This window comes from Capronia epimyces (genome assembly GCF_000585565.1).
Source record: "Capronia epimyces CBS 606.96 chromosome Unknown aczIQ-supercont1.2, whole genome shotgun sequence".
Classification (NCBI taxonomy): domain Eukaryota; kingdom Fungi; phylum Ascomycota; class Eurotiomycetes; order Chaetothyriales; family Herpotrichiellaceae; genus Capronia; species Capronia epimyces.
Window position 1 is genome coordinate 2,737,929 of NW_006912905.1, and position 14,676 is coordinate 2,752,604.

Genomic DNA, 14,676 nt, shown 5'->3' on the forward strand with positions numbered 1-14,676 from the left:
TCCCAGAAAACATAACTAGTTGCAACCAAAAGGGTATCATAAATCGGCTCAATCGCAACGGCAAATAGCACATTACATGATGACCTATAAATCACGTCAATGGAAACTCTGCCTGGGCATAGCCAAGGGATCACGACTTACGCATTCGCTTTTATCCTTGCCAGGGGGGACACCCATCTCATCAAATGTCTTTGGTCCTTTCCCTGGTGGTCGGACAGAATTGGCCGGCACAGAAGTCGGCTTTGATGTTTGACCTCCGCCGATTGGTCCATTGAAATCTGGTCGTGGCGGAGCCATATTGCCGGGGTTCACATTCTGTTGCCCGGGCGTTGGCGTTTTACTAGGAGGCGTCGGAGCGTTAGGAGGGCGACCATATCCCATGTTCGGACGATCAGGTCCAGGGCGTGAGATCGCCTGCGGAGGTCGATTCTGCGAAGGGCCTTGCGGTGCAGGTTGATTGGGTCGAGAAGATGGGCGAGAAGGGTTGTTCGGATGAGGAGGTTGAGGTTTACCCATGTTCGGCCCAGCGGGTTGCTGAGGTCGCGGTCTTTCGAGTGGAGCTGAAAAGCCAATATCAAGCGCCGGAGGCGTCGGAGTCTGACCAGCTGCTCTTGGGTCAAGATACGGCGACGTAGCACCCGGTTTGGGAGGTGGCCGCATTTGCAGAACTCCTGGTCCGGTCGTCCGTCCTGAAGGTATTCGCGCACCCTGTCCATAGCCTGCCGCGTGTACTCTAGCCTCATTCGTCGAGTGCGGTCGCTGTTGAGGCGACATATGTGGTTGTCCATAGGGATCAGGTCTGGGGCCTCCCACCGTCGCAGCCGAAGCAGGTCGAAGGTTGGGGTTGATGCCAAAGGCCGAGGCTGGTCGAAAATCCGGTCCTTGGTTGGCTGTCGGCATAGCGGCGTTATCGGTTGGGTATGGCACGGTGCTTCCGGGCCGTGCTGAAGGAGGTCTCTGAGAGTTGAGAGAAAGGCGAGATGGGTCGGGCATATCGATGATCGTAGAGTCGTGCTCTTCAGTGAGGGTTGGCATCGCAGGCACCGGTGGTACTTGTGCTCCCCCGATCATTGAGCCTCGCTGTTGTCGGATCTTTGAAAGAGCAAGCTTTTCATGGTCTTTCCGAGATAATGTTTTGGATCGGGAAATGGCCTCGATTCTTCCACCCGCATCCTGGTTGCCACTTTGTGATGCCTTTCGATACCACTCTTTGGCTTGTTCAAAGTTGACTGGGACATAGATACCAACCTCATAATAGTATCCGAGGGCAAACTGCGCCGTCGAGAAACCTGACAGTGCGGCTCGTTGTGCATAAGTGAAAGCCATCTCCTCGTTCTTGTCAAAGAGGCCCTCGTGGCCACAGAGGAACCATTTGCTGATAGCTATCTCAGCTTCAGGCTCGCCCTGCCTCGCCGCAAGGGCGTTGTAGTGCAAAGAGAGGGCAGGATCAAAAGAGCAGCCGAGCTCGCACAATTCGTAAGCAGCCCCCATCTTAACTTGTGCCTTGGCGAAGCCCAAGTAGGCAGCCTTTTCAATGTTGATTTTGGCGGCTGCAATATCTTTTGGCAGATAGCGCTCCGGTATCTGGATTTGGGGCATTTGATGGGCCTGGAGCATTCCAAAGACGTAAGCACCTTGGGGAGCGTTCTCATCGGCCGTTTGAGCAGACGCATATATGAGGCTAGTGCCACGTTCATAGTCTTGTACTTGACCGTGCTGGCCGAGAAGAGTCATCATTCCCAGCCTGTAACAAGCAGCAGAATCTCCGCTCGCGGCCCCTTTCTGGTAATATTTGATAGCTTTAAGGGCGTCGTTGGATGATTCGAACTGCATACCGATTCTATAATCAGCACGGATGTAACCCCTTTCGGATGCTCTTGTATAGCAATTGAATGCTTCTCTCTTGTCGATTCGGTGACCGAATTTGCCGAACTCGAGCCACATGCCTCGCATGAACTCCGCCCTAGGGTGATGCTGGTCTGCTAGAAAGCCCACAATCTTGAGTGCATCTTCCCTCAGAGCGTGCTCAATTCGAGGCGTCCGCGTCCGAGGGGCTTGTGCCAAAGCTATTCTCTCTTCGTTCTGTTGACACACTTCCACAAAGGACAGCGCATCCTGCGCCCATGTCAACTGGGTCTCTGGGTCACTGCAACTCAATACAGCTGCCCTCGCTGCCTCCAATGTGGCTTCCTTCTGCTCGTCCGTGGGTGGAATGTTGGGTGGAGGGTTTCGGAGGATAGGAAACGGAGAGAAGTTCGGTTGGTCTGTTTGAGGACCGGGACTGTTTCTCGGCGCATAGTTATCTTGCTGGTACGCTTGGCTTGGGGCAGTCAAAGGGATCTGCTGTCCGAACGCTTGCTGGTTGTTGTTGCTGAGCGGTGGCGCTGACATCCAAGATGTGTTCGACGGCAGGTAGTCTGCGGATTGTGGAGAGTAAACTGATGGTGAACTTGCCGAAGGAGGATTAGATGCAGCCTGTTCCATTTGAGCAACATTCTGTTCAATGTTGCTCGGAAGCTCATGTACCCTGTATCTGTCAGTAGGATGGCATGGAGACCTCGATCTAGCGACGTACCGGTTGGGTGTCGGTTGGATCAGTTCAGGCATGTAGTAAGAGTCATCACCTCCCGGGACGAAGGTCGCTCCTGTATTGTAATTCATAGCTGCGATCAACAGCAGATCAAGATACCACCCTGTCGATCAGGGGGAGTTCAGCTCCAATTCACCTGGTCGCTCTGACCGCACTTGAACGCTGAAACCTAAGCCAATGCAAGGGATGTACGGACGTCGGATACAAGACTTGGAGAGGAAAGCTACTGCCGGCTACCCAGAAGAACAGCCCTCTGGGATAATATGCCTTCGGAGAGTGTGTCGTCTTCAGCTCTCGGGTCGAAGCAGGGAGGGACCTGGCTCAAAGGCGGGGGCGTCGCAAGTACGAACGAACAAGGTAGGACGATTTCTGAGTTCGATGCTTGTTGTAGACATGTCTTCAACGTCTTTCAGGGCGGAGACAGGCAATATGAGAGCTGCCTGATACCGGAGAGCAGGTAGAACCAGGCAATATCGCACAGTATCCAGCGTTGTGGATTGCGCTATTGGTGATTACGAGGGGAGACAACAGCGGACACAGCCTCGCTGCGCCCGTGATGCTACGCGTGCGGCAAACAACATGATAGAGGGACGTGCAGGATAACCGGTAATAAGTCTACTTAGCCTTGGGCCCTAAGCCCCTAAGCCCGTCGATGCTGGCTAGCAGACCTGACAGCGGCCTAAGGGCTCCTCAGGCCTAAGCCCCTAAGACCTCGGCTCCGGAACTCCTAGGGCCTCCGATGCCTATGTAGGTAAGCAGCCTTAGGGCCCCTAAGCCCACCTTCTGTGCTTCTCCGCATCAAACTGACCATCACTCTAGTTGGGCACCAAGGCAGCCTGCGCCTCGTGTGCGCACCGAGCCCTTAGGCTCATTCACAGCCACACCCATCCACTTGATTATTTTTGGCAATCATCTTCTCGTTCATGGATTCATACCGCCGGTCACCGTAACATATACTCGGTGCTACTTGAAGTACGGAGTAATTACAGGCTCTGTTGAGCTCATCATGGACCGTTTCGCCTTGTGCGTGTCACTTTTCCCCGTCGCCAGCGAAAACGGCAGCCACGAGCAATTTGATCCTCTGACGTGTACTCCGTAAGCCAAGCTGTTGCGTGTTGGTGGTGTCAAACACGCGTTCAAATTTCGCCAGCCAAAGATCTCCATCTGCCTAATTGACGGCCCGCTCAGGAGAAGTGACTACTATGAGGATCAAGCGCAACAGCAACCATGTACGGATACTAGGACTCTGTGATCACAACCCCTGAGATCACCATGGAGCCTAGTCAGGCGAGCTTCTGCCATCCCTATCAACCTTATGATATTCAATTGGAGTTCATGGCACATTTGTACCGCTGCATAGAGGACAAAAAGGTGGGCATCTTTGAGTCTCCAACAGGCACAGGCAAGTCTTTGAGCCTGATATGTGGCGCCTTGACATGGCTCCGAGATAATGAACGTCGCGCTCTCGACAGCACTCTGCCGGCAGAGGGCGACGATGACCAAGACGATTGGTTGGCGCGGGCAGAATCGGCCGTCCGACGTCGTGAATTGCTCCTCGCACGAGAAGAGCTGGAGCAAAAACTTGCTGCACTACGGGAGGAAGAGGCCCGTCTGAAACAGAAAAGATTCGACAGCAGATCCATGAAAAAGGCACGTACTACCGAAGGAAACGCGCAAGAACAGCCTTGGAATGATGACGAATTCATGGTGGAAGACTATAACAGCGACGAAGAAGAAATGGCCACTGCTCAAAGAGCCAGCACCGGTTTCTCAAATTCTACCCAGGCATTGCTTGACAGACTACAAAAGCCAACGAAGGAGGATGTGGAACAGCCGGAAATTCAACGGCTGAAGATCATCTATTGTTCCCGCACTCATTCCCAGCTGACCCAGTTTGTGAATGAGCTGCGACGCGTCAAGCCCCCTTCATCGATTCCTTCAGGGGTTGAGCTCGCACCAGGTCAAGATCTTGAGGAGGGTATCAAACACCTCGCCCTAGGCTCGAGGAAGAATTTGTGTATCAATCCCAACGTTGCACGCCTGTCATCCACTGCGGCGATCAACGAGCGGTGCCTTGAGCTTCAGAAGCCTGGTACCGCAAAAGAGAAGAAATGCCCGTACCTCCCGTCAAAGGACGATAGGGACAGAGTAGAGTCCTTCCGAAACAAGGCCATTGCGCAGATTAGGGACATAGAAGACCTGAGTCACGTCGGTAAGAGGATGGACCTTTGTCCATACTATGCCTCCCGCGCTGCCATTGCTTCAGCTGAAGTCCTCACCCTGCCCTATCCTCTCCTCTTGCAGAAATCAGCTCGTGAGGCGTTGGGGGTCTCAGTCAAGGACGATGTGGTCATTATTGACGAGGCTCACAATTTGACGGACGCTATTGCAGACACGTTTTCTATAGCCCTGCGGCTGAGTCAACTCGACCAAGCTGTACAACAGGTTACTGCGTACGCAAGTCGATTCAAGAACCGCTTGAAAGGCAAGAATCGAGTGTACGTCACCCAGGTCATCCGGCTTTTGATCTCGCTTACAGATTGCCTTCGAGGTGTGGCAGAGAAGTCACGCACGGGCGAAGTGATTGTCACCGCTACCCAGCTTATGTCGGGCAAAGGAGTCGATCAAATCCGCCCACACAAGCTGCTGCGGTATCTGCATGAGAGTAAACTCTGCCACAAGGTCGAATCATATACCGATGTCCAAAAGGGCGCCGAGGATTCAAATCAGGGCAGAGGCGTGTTGATGCCCTTTCAAAATTTTTTGTCGGTCCTGATGAACCCTGACGATGAGGGCAGATTCTTCGTTGATCGCCAGAATAGCGACATTCTCGTCCGTTACACGTTGCTTGATCCGAGGGAACATTTTCGAGCGATTGTGGAGGAGGCCAGAGCTGTTATCCTGGCTGGAGGCACCATGTCCCCAATGTCGGATTATTCGAACTACCTTTTCCCATACCTCGAGAAGAACAGGCTCGAAACTTTCAGCTTTGGTCACGTCATACCGGCCTCCCATCTGTTTGCTCAGCCCGTCGTGAACGGGCCTTCAAACACCGAATTTGATTTCACGTTCGAGAACCGTGGCTCAGAGAGGACGGTCCTAGAGCTAGGAAATCTATTATGTCGGACATGCAAAGTTGTCCCAGACGGCGTTGTGGTATTTTTCCCCAGCTATGAGTACCTTGCTCAGGTCGTGGCCGTCTGGCAAAGGCTTCCACCTGCTCGGCCTCTGATGAAGTCACTAAACGAGAATAAGGTGACTTTCCAAGAGTCAAAAGGTGTCTCTGTCGACGAGCTTCTCAGAGATTATGCGAGCGCTATTGACTCGGGGAAGGGGGCACTTTTGCTGTCAGTCGTCGGCGGGAAGCTTTCCGAGGGGATCAATTTCTCAGACAAGCTCGGTCGCGCCGTAATCGCAGTCGGGCTTCCTTTCCCAAACGCAAATGGCGCAGAGTGGAAGGCGAAGATGAAACATGTTGAAGGACTGCGATATCAGCAATGTAAACGAGAAGCCATATTGCCCCAGGGACAATGGCTAGCTGAGGCAAAGAAGGCAAGCCGAGATTACTACGAGAATGCTTGTATGCGCTCTGTCAACCAGAGCATCGGGAGAGTTATTCGTCATAGGAACGATTATGCTGCAATTCTGATGGTCGACAGACGGTTTGCGACAGAGAGAATTAGACAAAAGCTGCCGGGCTGGATACAAGGCAACATTGGCAGAGGTGTGCAGTGCTGGGATGATATCGAGCGAGGTCTGGTAAACTTCTTTCACACAAAATCATAACATAAACACCATAGATATATCCATGATGGCGAATGAACCGACCACACCTACCTATGAAGTGACAATCAAGTGGTAATGACGGTAGAAACCTATTTCGAAGTACGCAGGTGTTTTGCGCCTCGCGTTCTAGCCACCCGCCGCAGCAGATAATACATGTACTACGGAGTATCCGTACTCCGTACTACTACGACCCGAGAGTTTTTGCCAAGATTTCTTCGGTCTAATCCCAATCTAGATCTTGGCGCACAACCTGCACTTTCAACTCTTTGACTGTCGACGGACTGCGGATCGTAGACCTCTATCACGACAACAAACCTCAGTCTCAACGCCGCCAAAATGCCTACGAGACTGACCAAGACCAGAAAGCAGTGAGTATCCTCCACCTATATCTCCCTCGCGATGTCCATACCACACCGAAACGGCTGCGCAACCTCGAAAGACGCCCACGAAACTTTTCAGCGACAAGCCAAAGCTCTCGCACAATTCAGCCTGCGACTGGGCAAACGAGTCCCCTCCGCGATGATATCCCGTCTCTCTTGGGCAGACTTCGACCGCGAGCCGTTCACATCTAGTTCTTTTGGGCAGTCGTTGAAAATAAGAGGCATTGGGCTAACATTTAAATCTTCAGCCGCGGCCACGTCTCCGCCGGTCATGGTCGTGTAGGAAAGCACCGCAAGCATCCAGGTGGTCGCGGTCTCGCCGGTGGTCAGCATCACCACAGAACGAACATGGATAAATACCATCCTGGGTATGTTTGATCCGAATTGGAGGATTCCGGCAGCCGGCCCCTCCTCCCTCACAGAGATGCTAACATCCCGATCAGTTACTTCGGAAAGGTCGGTATGCGACACTTCCACCTTCTCCGAAACCAGTACTGGAAGCCAACCATCAACCTTGACAAGGTGAGAATCTCACATGCCTCTGAGAGACAGGCGAACCGAGCCAGATTACTAACGTCAAGTTGCAGCTCTGGTCGCTTGTTCCAGAAGAGACCCGCGAAGCCTACGTTTCCGGCAAGAAGACCGACACAGCACCCGTCCTCGACCTCCTACCTCTTGGATACTCCAAAGTACTCGGAAAGGGCCGAATCCCAGAGATCCCGCTTGTTGTAAGAGCGAGATGGTTCAGCAAAGAGGCTGAGCGAAAGATCAAGGAGGCTGGCGGTGTTGTCGAGTTGGTGGCATAAATGGAATGAATGGTCGTTACAGCAAGTGGTTCATAACTCAGTGTTGCATGGAATGGGCATTGAATGAGCTGGTCGTTCGCAAGAAAGGATGGTTCCTACCAGCATTTCCAATGCCAAAAGCATTAGAATGCCTTGAATTTGAAGAGGCATCAGCGCAAAAATCAATCAATGAGAACGAACGACTTTTTGACTATGGGCTCCTAGTGGTACCTGCTGTGACACGAACAAACAAACAAACGGCCAGTAGTATGCTGTATGGATGCGCAGGGAAAGTCTATCCGCTACTTTGTGCAGCCCTGCCGAGCAAGAAAGCCTCTCAGAAGATAGCCATCATCTGCAATTCAAGTTCTTCAGACCAACTGCTCGCGTCTCACCTTGCTTTGGGCAAAGTATCACGCCGCCCTGCACCTCCAAGCTCCCGTACCTACATGTACCTATCTACATGTACATATAACCAATCGTATCCGTACTAGCACGCGTAGCCTGATACTGTACCTCAGCCTCGCCCTCCGAGTCTGAACTGCGGAACGGGCGCAGACCAGTACCACAACAAGACATCCATCTGTCTGGAATAGAAGCAGAAGCCACCTTAAGAGCCAGGGTTCGGGCACCACAGCATCTGGTCCGGATATCGAATCGTGCCACACGCGCCTCCGTTCCAGGACAGCAGATTTTCGATTTGCATCTTGCACTCCACAGAAGGCAAGTGGTCAAGCACTTCACGCCGGAACTGTTCTTCATCCCAACCCCTCACCTTCCTCTTCGCTGCCAATAACTCTCCAGCTCCATAAAGGTCCTTTTCCCAGGCACCGTAGCCCCTGAGCCGATCGCCCGTTTCGATCTCGGCCATTTTGACGCGGTCGAACGGCGGATTGATGCCGATGAACCTCGTTTCTCCCGCCCAATGCATGGCTGGGAGATGCAGGTCGAGGAACCGAGACCGCTTGAATTCATGTGACACGATGGTTAATTTGGTGGGAAACAGGGGTGTGACTGTGTTCGCGGCGGTCGTCGTGGTCGTCGTATTCAAATTTGATGAGATTAGAGTTGACCCTGAGGTGGACGACGGACTGGACACGAGACTGGAAGGTTGCACTCTCTTTTCGAGAAGCTGGCGCACAAAAAGGGGAAACTGGATGATCGAGCACAGGATATTCTGGTACGAGTCTGTCGCGAAGCGGTCGACGAACAGACGAGGCTGGAGCATTGGCGGCGAGGTCTCCAGGCCGAAAAGACCACACTCCACTGCGACATCCTGGTGGGCGAGGTGCACGCGTCAGCCAAACAAACGACGGCGACTTGTAAGGGATTAGAAGATCCAATTGCGACACAGTACCACGTCGGCCAAGCTAGTGATGAAAGCATTTATTCCTTTGCAGTCAGATAGACGGGCCTGAACCCTTCAGGACCATAGTTGTTCCCTCCCTACATGTGCTGACGAGGCGTATATCGAGGCCGTTGCGCGCATCGACTCGGTCTCCCAAGCACGACCATCCGTGCCGTCTGGCCACACAAACAAACCAGCCCGCTGCTAGCGCACCGAGAACAACACCAAGATATGATCGATGCAGGACCTAGGATCTGTCATCCGTAGGTACTCGACTCACCAGATAACTCTCGCCCTCAGATTTGCGCGTCCGCCCCGGTTTGGTCGCTGCGCCGCTGAACACCAACACCGCACGAGGATCGGCCGCCAGCTCACGCACCCCGGCTTCAATGTGCGCCACGTACGTCGCCGTCTCGCCGGTCTGGAAGGGCTCGATCAGCCAGTTGGCCTCATCGGCGCTGTCGGGGCCCAGGTAGATTGCGTGGCAGCACACGATGATCAGATGGCTATAAGAGTGGTTGGCCATGGCTTCAAGTGCAATAGGGGCCCTGGAACCGGCGTGTCGAAGTCGACAGCGGCGTCGGCCTCCTACCGCCGGGGGCGCATATGATTAATGCCAATGGAACAGTGCTTGTAATAAAGATATGCGCAAATAAGTGTGTGCGTGTAAGTGTACGGATAGATAAACTATTGAGCAAAACACGAACCACGTCCGACAGGCCAGGGGGCCGGGCCAGCACGTCACGTGACATGTTCGGGCCCCTTGACGAGGCTGTGACTCTTGTAAACATCATTACCTAACTAGATAGATACTTGTACTCCGTAATTCTTCCACTCCTGGTTCAGACTGTCTATAGCCGTCCAGTCCTTGGGATGCTAATAGTTGATACTATTCACAAGCTGGCTAGCACTCAAGGTACATGGATGGACGCCGCCGACCTCCGGCGTCACAAGAAAGAGCAAATCATATTGCAAAGGCACGAAGACGAAGGTCAAGTTGAGAGCACGGGAGATAAGATTAGGCACCTTGCCTTCCATCCGCATCTATGGCTTTGGCCCGCGGCACTGCTTGTGCCCAGACCAGTATCCCATTCGAAGTACCGAATGGTTTGGAACAAACTCCAGCCCATTCCATGAAAACAGACGACAACGCCTAGCCATCCTGTCTGATCAAGGGGACATCTGATGTCCTGATCGTACAACCATCTGGGTGTTCGCTTGCGCTTCCCTCCACGCCTAACTGTGCTGTGCTGTGAAACAACATAGGATCAGGTACCAGCCTTTTAACCTTATCAATCGCTCCACGGCGCCGGTGTAAGTTGTAATGTACAAGTAAAGGTATCAAGAGGCCCTAAGTGAGAAAACGCTTGGGCATTCACATTTCCTCATCGCCATGACGGTAGGTGCACGAGTCGCCTTTGATGCATTTCCCCTGCTCCCAGAACGAGCATGGTTGGGTCTTGTAGTTGTATGGTTTAGCTTGGTCGCCACCCCAGCCGGCCTTTTTCTTTTTGTTTCCTCCCTTTCGGCTGCCGTCGTTGTCGTAGTCGTTCGAGTCGGCGCGGCCGTGTTTGCGCGAAGACTCGTCCGTGGAACCAGGGTAAGGGTTGACGCTACCGCCGAGGCCGAGAGGAAGTGCAGGAGTCTGTCCCTGCGAAGTCTGCTGCATCGAAGCCAAGAGTGCGCTGAGATTGGTAGTCGGCGCAGGCGTTTGAGCGGGAGTTGAATACTGAGGCTGCTGGTTTTGGCCCTGCAGATTCTGGGTGACCTGTTGTACTGTCTGCAGGAGCGCCTGCAGATTGAGATTCGGAGTGGGCCCAGCCTGTGGAGGAGGTGTCCCCTGAGCTGGTTGACCCAGCATACCCAGAGCGCGCTGGAGCTCCGTCGAGATTATGCCAGACTGTTGTGGAGGCGCCTGTCCCATGGATATGGCTTGGATCTGGGCAGCCAAATCTGTTCTCGAAGGCACCAGATTCAGACTTGGCTGATTCCGAGCGAGGCGGGCCCTGTACTCTTCCTCGCGCTGACGAGTCACTTCGGTCGGCTCGCCAAATGGCGTCTCGGGTTCGGCTGGCTCAAAATCATCCATCGAGTCGTCAGGCTCCTTTGGTGTGGGAGGTCGGTCGGCTTTGGAAGTATATATCGTCATGACGGTGTCCTGCTCATGCTTATTCTGTGCTTCACTGCTGGGACTTTCGGGTTTCATCCCCCCGCCATTCTTGATTGAATTGATAGTAAGTGAATCAGCTTCATCTTTGAGGACACTGAAGTCAACCTCTGGGGGCGGGGTATACGGCTCGAAGTCATCGAAAGAATCTTCGTCTTCGTCTTCTTCCAAGTCGTCCATGTCTTTGTGCATCTTGAGCGCTTCACCTTCGCGCCCAGTATCGCCAGCATCCCGCCTTAGACTGTCACCTTGACCAACTTCCTCCTCCGGATCATGGGTGAAGAGGCGCGTTTCGACTAGTTCTCCATCCGCCTTCCACGACACGCGCAGTTTTCGGCGTGCTTCTTTGCGCAGACGCTTTGTCTTTTCCTCCTCAGTTTCATTCGGGTTTTCCGTTTCCTTTTTCACTTCCTTCTCAGGCTTCTTTTCCATATCCGCCAGCAGGCCCAGGAAGGACGAGGTTGTTTTGGCGACTGGTACAGGGCCGCCATTTCGTGTTGGCGATTCTTTTCTTGCCAGAGTGGGGTTACTTGCAGGAACTGTGTCCATAGGGGTCTTCTCTTTGTTGGCGGCTGCAGCGGCGGCTCTCGCCGCGATCGAGGTCCCTGGTCTCTTCGAGGCCGACATCAGCGACGAGAAGACCGCAGACTTTGGAGGTGCCGTCACCGCAACCTTTGCCTTTGCTCCCGCATTGGGAGGGGCGGCGGCAGTGGCAGCCTTGTCACTTCCTTTGGAAGCCTGTGCAGCATCCAGAGCTTTCCTCCGTTCAGCATTTTGCAAAGCGAGAGGCTTTGATGATGCTGGAATCACTTTGACAATCTTCTTCGGGGCCGGCTGGGAAGCCAAGTCTCCTTCCCTAGCCCGCTTCATTCCTGTGACCGCATCTTTGCGTGTTCCATCCGCGGCACCAGGGGACGCCGGCTTCTCGGGTTTACTATGTGTGCCTTTCGCGGCTTTCGCAGCCGAAGCAGTGGCCGCATTGTCTAGAATGGCTTGCGACATGGACTTGATATCAGTAGTGGCCTTCTTGGTCAAACGCTGCAGAATCTTTGATAGCTTCGTCATTTCCAACATTTCGGTATCAAGAGTCTTGAATTCCACCACAAACTGTGGCACGTTAGCAAATGGGTTCATCGCGGGAGGAGAACTGCACTCACCTTGAGGATTGCGCCGACTAGAGGACTGTCATAATCTCCGGCATTGAATCTGTCCAGCATGAAAGAGTACAAGGCGGACATTGTAATAGGGTTATCACCTAGTCTGAAACGTGATTATCAGTAAAAGTTATTAGGTGGTTTCTTGAAGATATCAGGTACGCTTGTCTCTGGCTGCCTGAAGGTTGATCAAAATCACATAACCCAGCGAATTGTACGCTATCTATGGATGTATGACTATAAATATGGACACTTGGTGTGTCTGGTACGTGGCTTGATATCCTCATTGCACGTGGCAAGTAATAACTTGTGCAGATTTGCTCCAGAGAGCGAAATCCGTGGCGAGGTTGTCGTATCTATCAAATTGCCATTGCCAGGGGGAGAGGGGGGAGGGGTTCACGTTGGACACAGGGCCAGAGCTTTTCACGAATAGGAGGAATTTGCACAGGAACATACCTCTTGACAATCGCTGGGTGCCCATACAATAATGAACGGGCCATGACACTTTCCATCACATGTCGATAACGGGATACTGCATCCTTTAACTGTGCGGCCTGTGAAGCTGTTGGTGAGCCAGGAATCTCGGACTTTCTCAGACTATCGTTCTTGGCCTTCCAAGCGTCTCGCAAATTTCGCACAGTATCGCCAAAGGCAGCAATCGCAGTTCGGATTTTCTCGGCTGGTGCTGGCTTATTGCGTGGGGACCACACCGCCTGAACCGCCTCATACAAAGCTCTGCCACGGTCATCGGTGGGTTTGGAGACGGTAAGCAAGGCTGGAGTGATCTCAGGAGACTCCTGATCTTCGATCACCAACTCGGAGTCCGACTCAGACTCAGGTTCGGATACAGACCCTACAGTACCATCATTTTTGGTAATACTTTTCAGCTTCTTGGGAGCATGAGGATCTTTCGGTGTCCTTGGCTTCGACACCTTCTCAGGCTTTATTTGAATCGCAGGTGCTGAATTAGTCAGTATAAAGCACTCATTTCTAGCGAATGCCGTACCTGTCTGCGGTATTTGTGATGAGGCCGGTTGCACAGGCTGGAGCGACCGGGGATCCACAGTTGATCCGGGTTTGAAGTAAGAAGGAGCGATAAATGACTGGTGAGATTGGAACTGGGGGATGGTGTCTATGTGAGAACAGTCAGCGGAGTCTCCTTCAGTGGTCTGGCCCACTTACTATTGGTGCTGTTAATCTGGTTCGCAGTCAACAGTGAAGGGTCGACGTATGTGTTGGACGGTTGGTGGGTTTGCTCTTGGAAGTTCGGGTAGTGCATCATTTCAGAACTCTGTTCCCACGTCAGCGGAGGCTTCAAACCCTTGGCTAGGTTGGTCCATACCTGTACTTGCGATAGCTGTGATGGACGCGGCCCGGCGTTCATATACGGCGAAGATTGTGGCTGTCTCGCCGGATAGGGCGGGGCGGGACTCGGACTCTGCCGCTGTGGCATATTGACATGCTGAGCACCGTAGTTCTGACCAGTAAAGGGCATATGTTGTTGGTAGGGATATCCCCCATCGAAGCCCACAGGGGAGGCAGAAGGCCGTGGAAAAAATCTGGAGTCATAGTTCTGTTGGGGAATCTGGCGGGAGTCGTAGAGGGCTGGAGGATATTGGTTGAGGCCGTAGTTTGGCTGAGGTGAGTTATATTGAGGCAGGCCGGAGCTATTCGACTGTTTGGCAACATTCGAGTTGAAGTTCGGTGGCATGGGTTGTTGTGGCTGTTGGGAAAACCCATGTCCGATGGTCGTGCTCTCGAAAAGAGCAGGGTCGAAGTACTGGCTGTAGTCTTCGCCGCCATTCTGCAGGGGATCAGAGGCTGCGAAGGATTGGATGCCGTCAAGAAAAGAATAGGACGGGTTGTTGGCAGATTGCGAACCATTCATGGAAGCGTTGCCGGACGAATCCATGGCAGAGGAAAGGGCCTGAGTGCAGGGATGGAGTTTGGACTCTGTAGGCGGAGGTCGGAGGTCAGACGGTCACGTGGACCAGTGTGGTCACGTGGCAGTGGGAGATCACGTGGCGCAGTTCGGTTCAGTTGCTGCAGGCCGAGTCGGAATTTGAAGTGGGCGGAAGACTTTTTGGCTTATGCCCAGGATCGCCACTCAGAGGCCGCAACACGCGCTCTGCGGCATCAACAGCCGCCCAAGGCAGCCGGATTGGAACGCGAGGGAGGCTTTGGATTTTATGCCGTCCGAGATGTAGGTTAGGTTAAGGTGCTGATCAGTGAAGAGAGTCCGGTCACTGCTGCTGTTGAAATTCTTTTTTTTCCCTTCCGGCCAGCTGGCACAGTCAAGGCGAGGCCGTCGCACCACACTCTTCGGCCCCTGGTGACTCCCAGACTTTGGACCGTGTGCTTGTAGACCAACACCGAACGTAGACAATCCCACTAGCAGTATTGACCAGACTGGCAAAGGCACTAATAGCACACCATCCACCGTCACTGAGGACTTGTATAAGAGCC

General features: G+C 53.2%; 6 protein-coding genes across 6 annotated transcripts; 3 read left to right on the plus strand and 3 right to left on the minus strand.

Moving 5' to 3' along the window:
- Positions 1–96: 96 nt before the first annotated feature.
- Positions 97–2,661, minus strand: A1O3_02797 (uncharacterized protein; the record flags this gene model as incomplete). The annotated part of the gene is made up of 1 exon (XM_007732937.1): positions 97–2,661. One exon carries the CDS (start codon positions 2,659–2,661, stop codon positions 97–99), a length of 2,565 nt encoding a protein of 854 aa, XP_007731127.1.
- A 1,201-nt stretch (positions 2,662–3,862) lies between these two features.
- On the plus strand, positions 3,863–6,376 carry A1O3_02798 (uncharacterized protein; the record flags this gene model as incomplete). The annotated part of the gene is made up of 1 exon (XM_007732938.1): positions 3,863–6,376. The coding sequence occupies one exon, from the start codon at positions 3,863–3,865 to the stop codon at positions 6,374–6,376; it is 2,514 nt and encodes an 837-aa protein (XP_007731128.1).
- Positions 6,377–6,775: 399 nt separating this feature from the next.
- On the plus strand, positions 6,776–7,039 carry A1O3_02799 (uncharacterized protein; the record flags this gene model as incomplete). Its single annotated transcript, XM_007732939.1, has 1 exon — positions 6,776–7,039. The coding sequence occupies one exon, from the start codon at positions 6,776–6,778 to the stop codon at positions 7,037–7,039; it is 264 nt and encodes an 87-aa protein (XP_007731129.1).
- Positions 7,040–7,104: 65 nt separating this feature from the next.
- On the plus strand, positions 7,105–7,562 carry A1O3_02800 (60S ribosomal protein L27a; the record flags this gene model as incomplete). Its single annotated transcript, XM_007732940.1, has 3 exons — positions 7,105–7,124; positions 7,200–7,278; positions 7,344–7,562. The coding sequence occupies 3 exons, from the start codon at positions 7,105–7,107 to the stop codon at positions 7,560–7,562; spliced, it is 318 nt and encodes a 105-aa protein (XP_007731130.1).
- A 589-nt stretch (positions 7,563–8,151) lies between these two features.
- On the minus strand, positions 8,152–9,415 carry A1O3_02801 (uncharacterized protein; the record flags this gene model as incomplete). Its single annotated transcript, XM_007732941.1, has 2 exons — positions 8,152–8,817; positions 9,170–9,415. 2 exons carry the CDS (start codon positions 9,413–9,415, stop codon positions 8,152–8,154), a joined length of 912 nt encoding a protein of 303 aa, XP_007731131.1.
- An 849-nt stretch (positions 9,416–10,264) lies between these two features.
- On the minus strand, positions 10,265–14,122 carry A1O3_02802 (uncharacterized protein; the record flags this gene model as incomplete). Its single annotated transcript, XM_007732942.1, has 5 exons — positions 10,265–12,163; positions 12,214–12,316; positions 12,667–13,171; positions 13,217–13,342; positions 13,393–14,122. 5 exons carry the CDS (start codon positions 14,120–14,122, stop codon positions 10,265–10,267), a joined length of 3,363 nt encoding a protein of 1,120 aa, XP_007731132.1.
- Between the last annotated feature and the right edge of the window lie 554 nt (positions 14,123–14,676).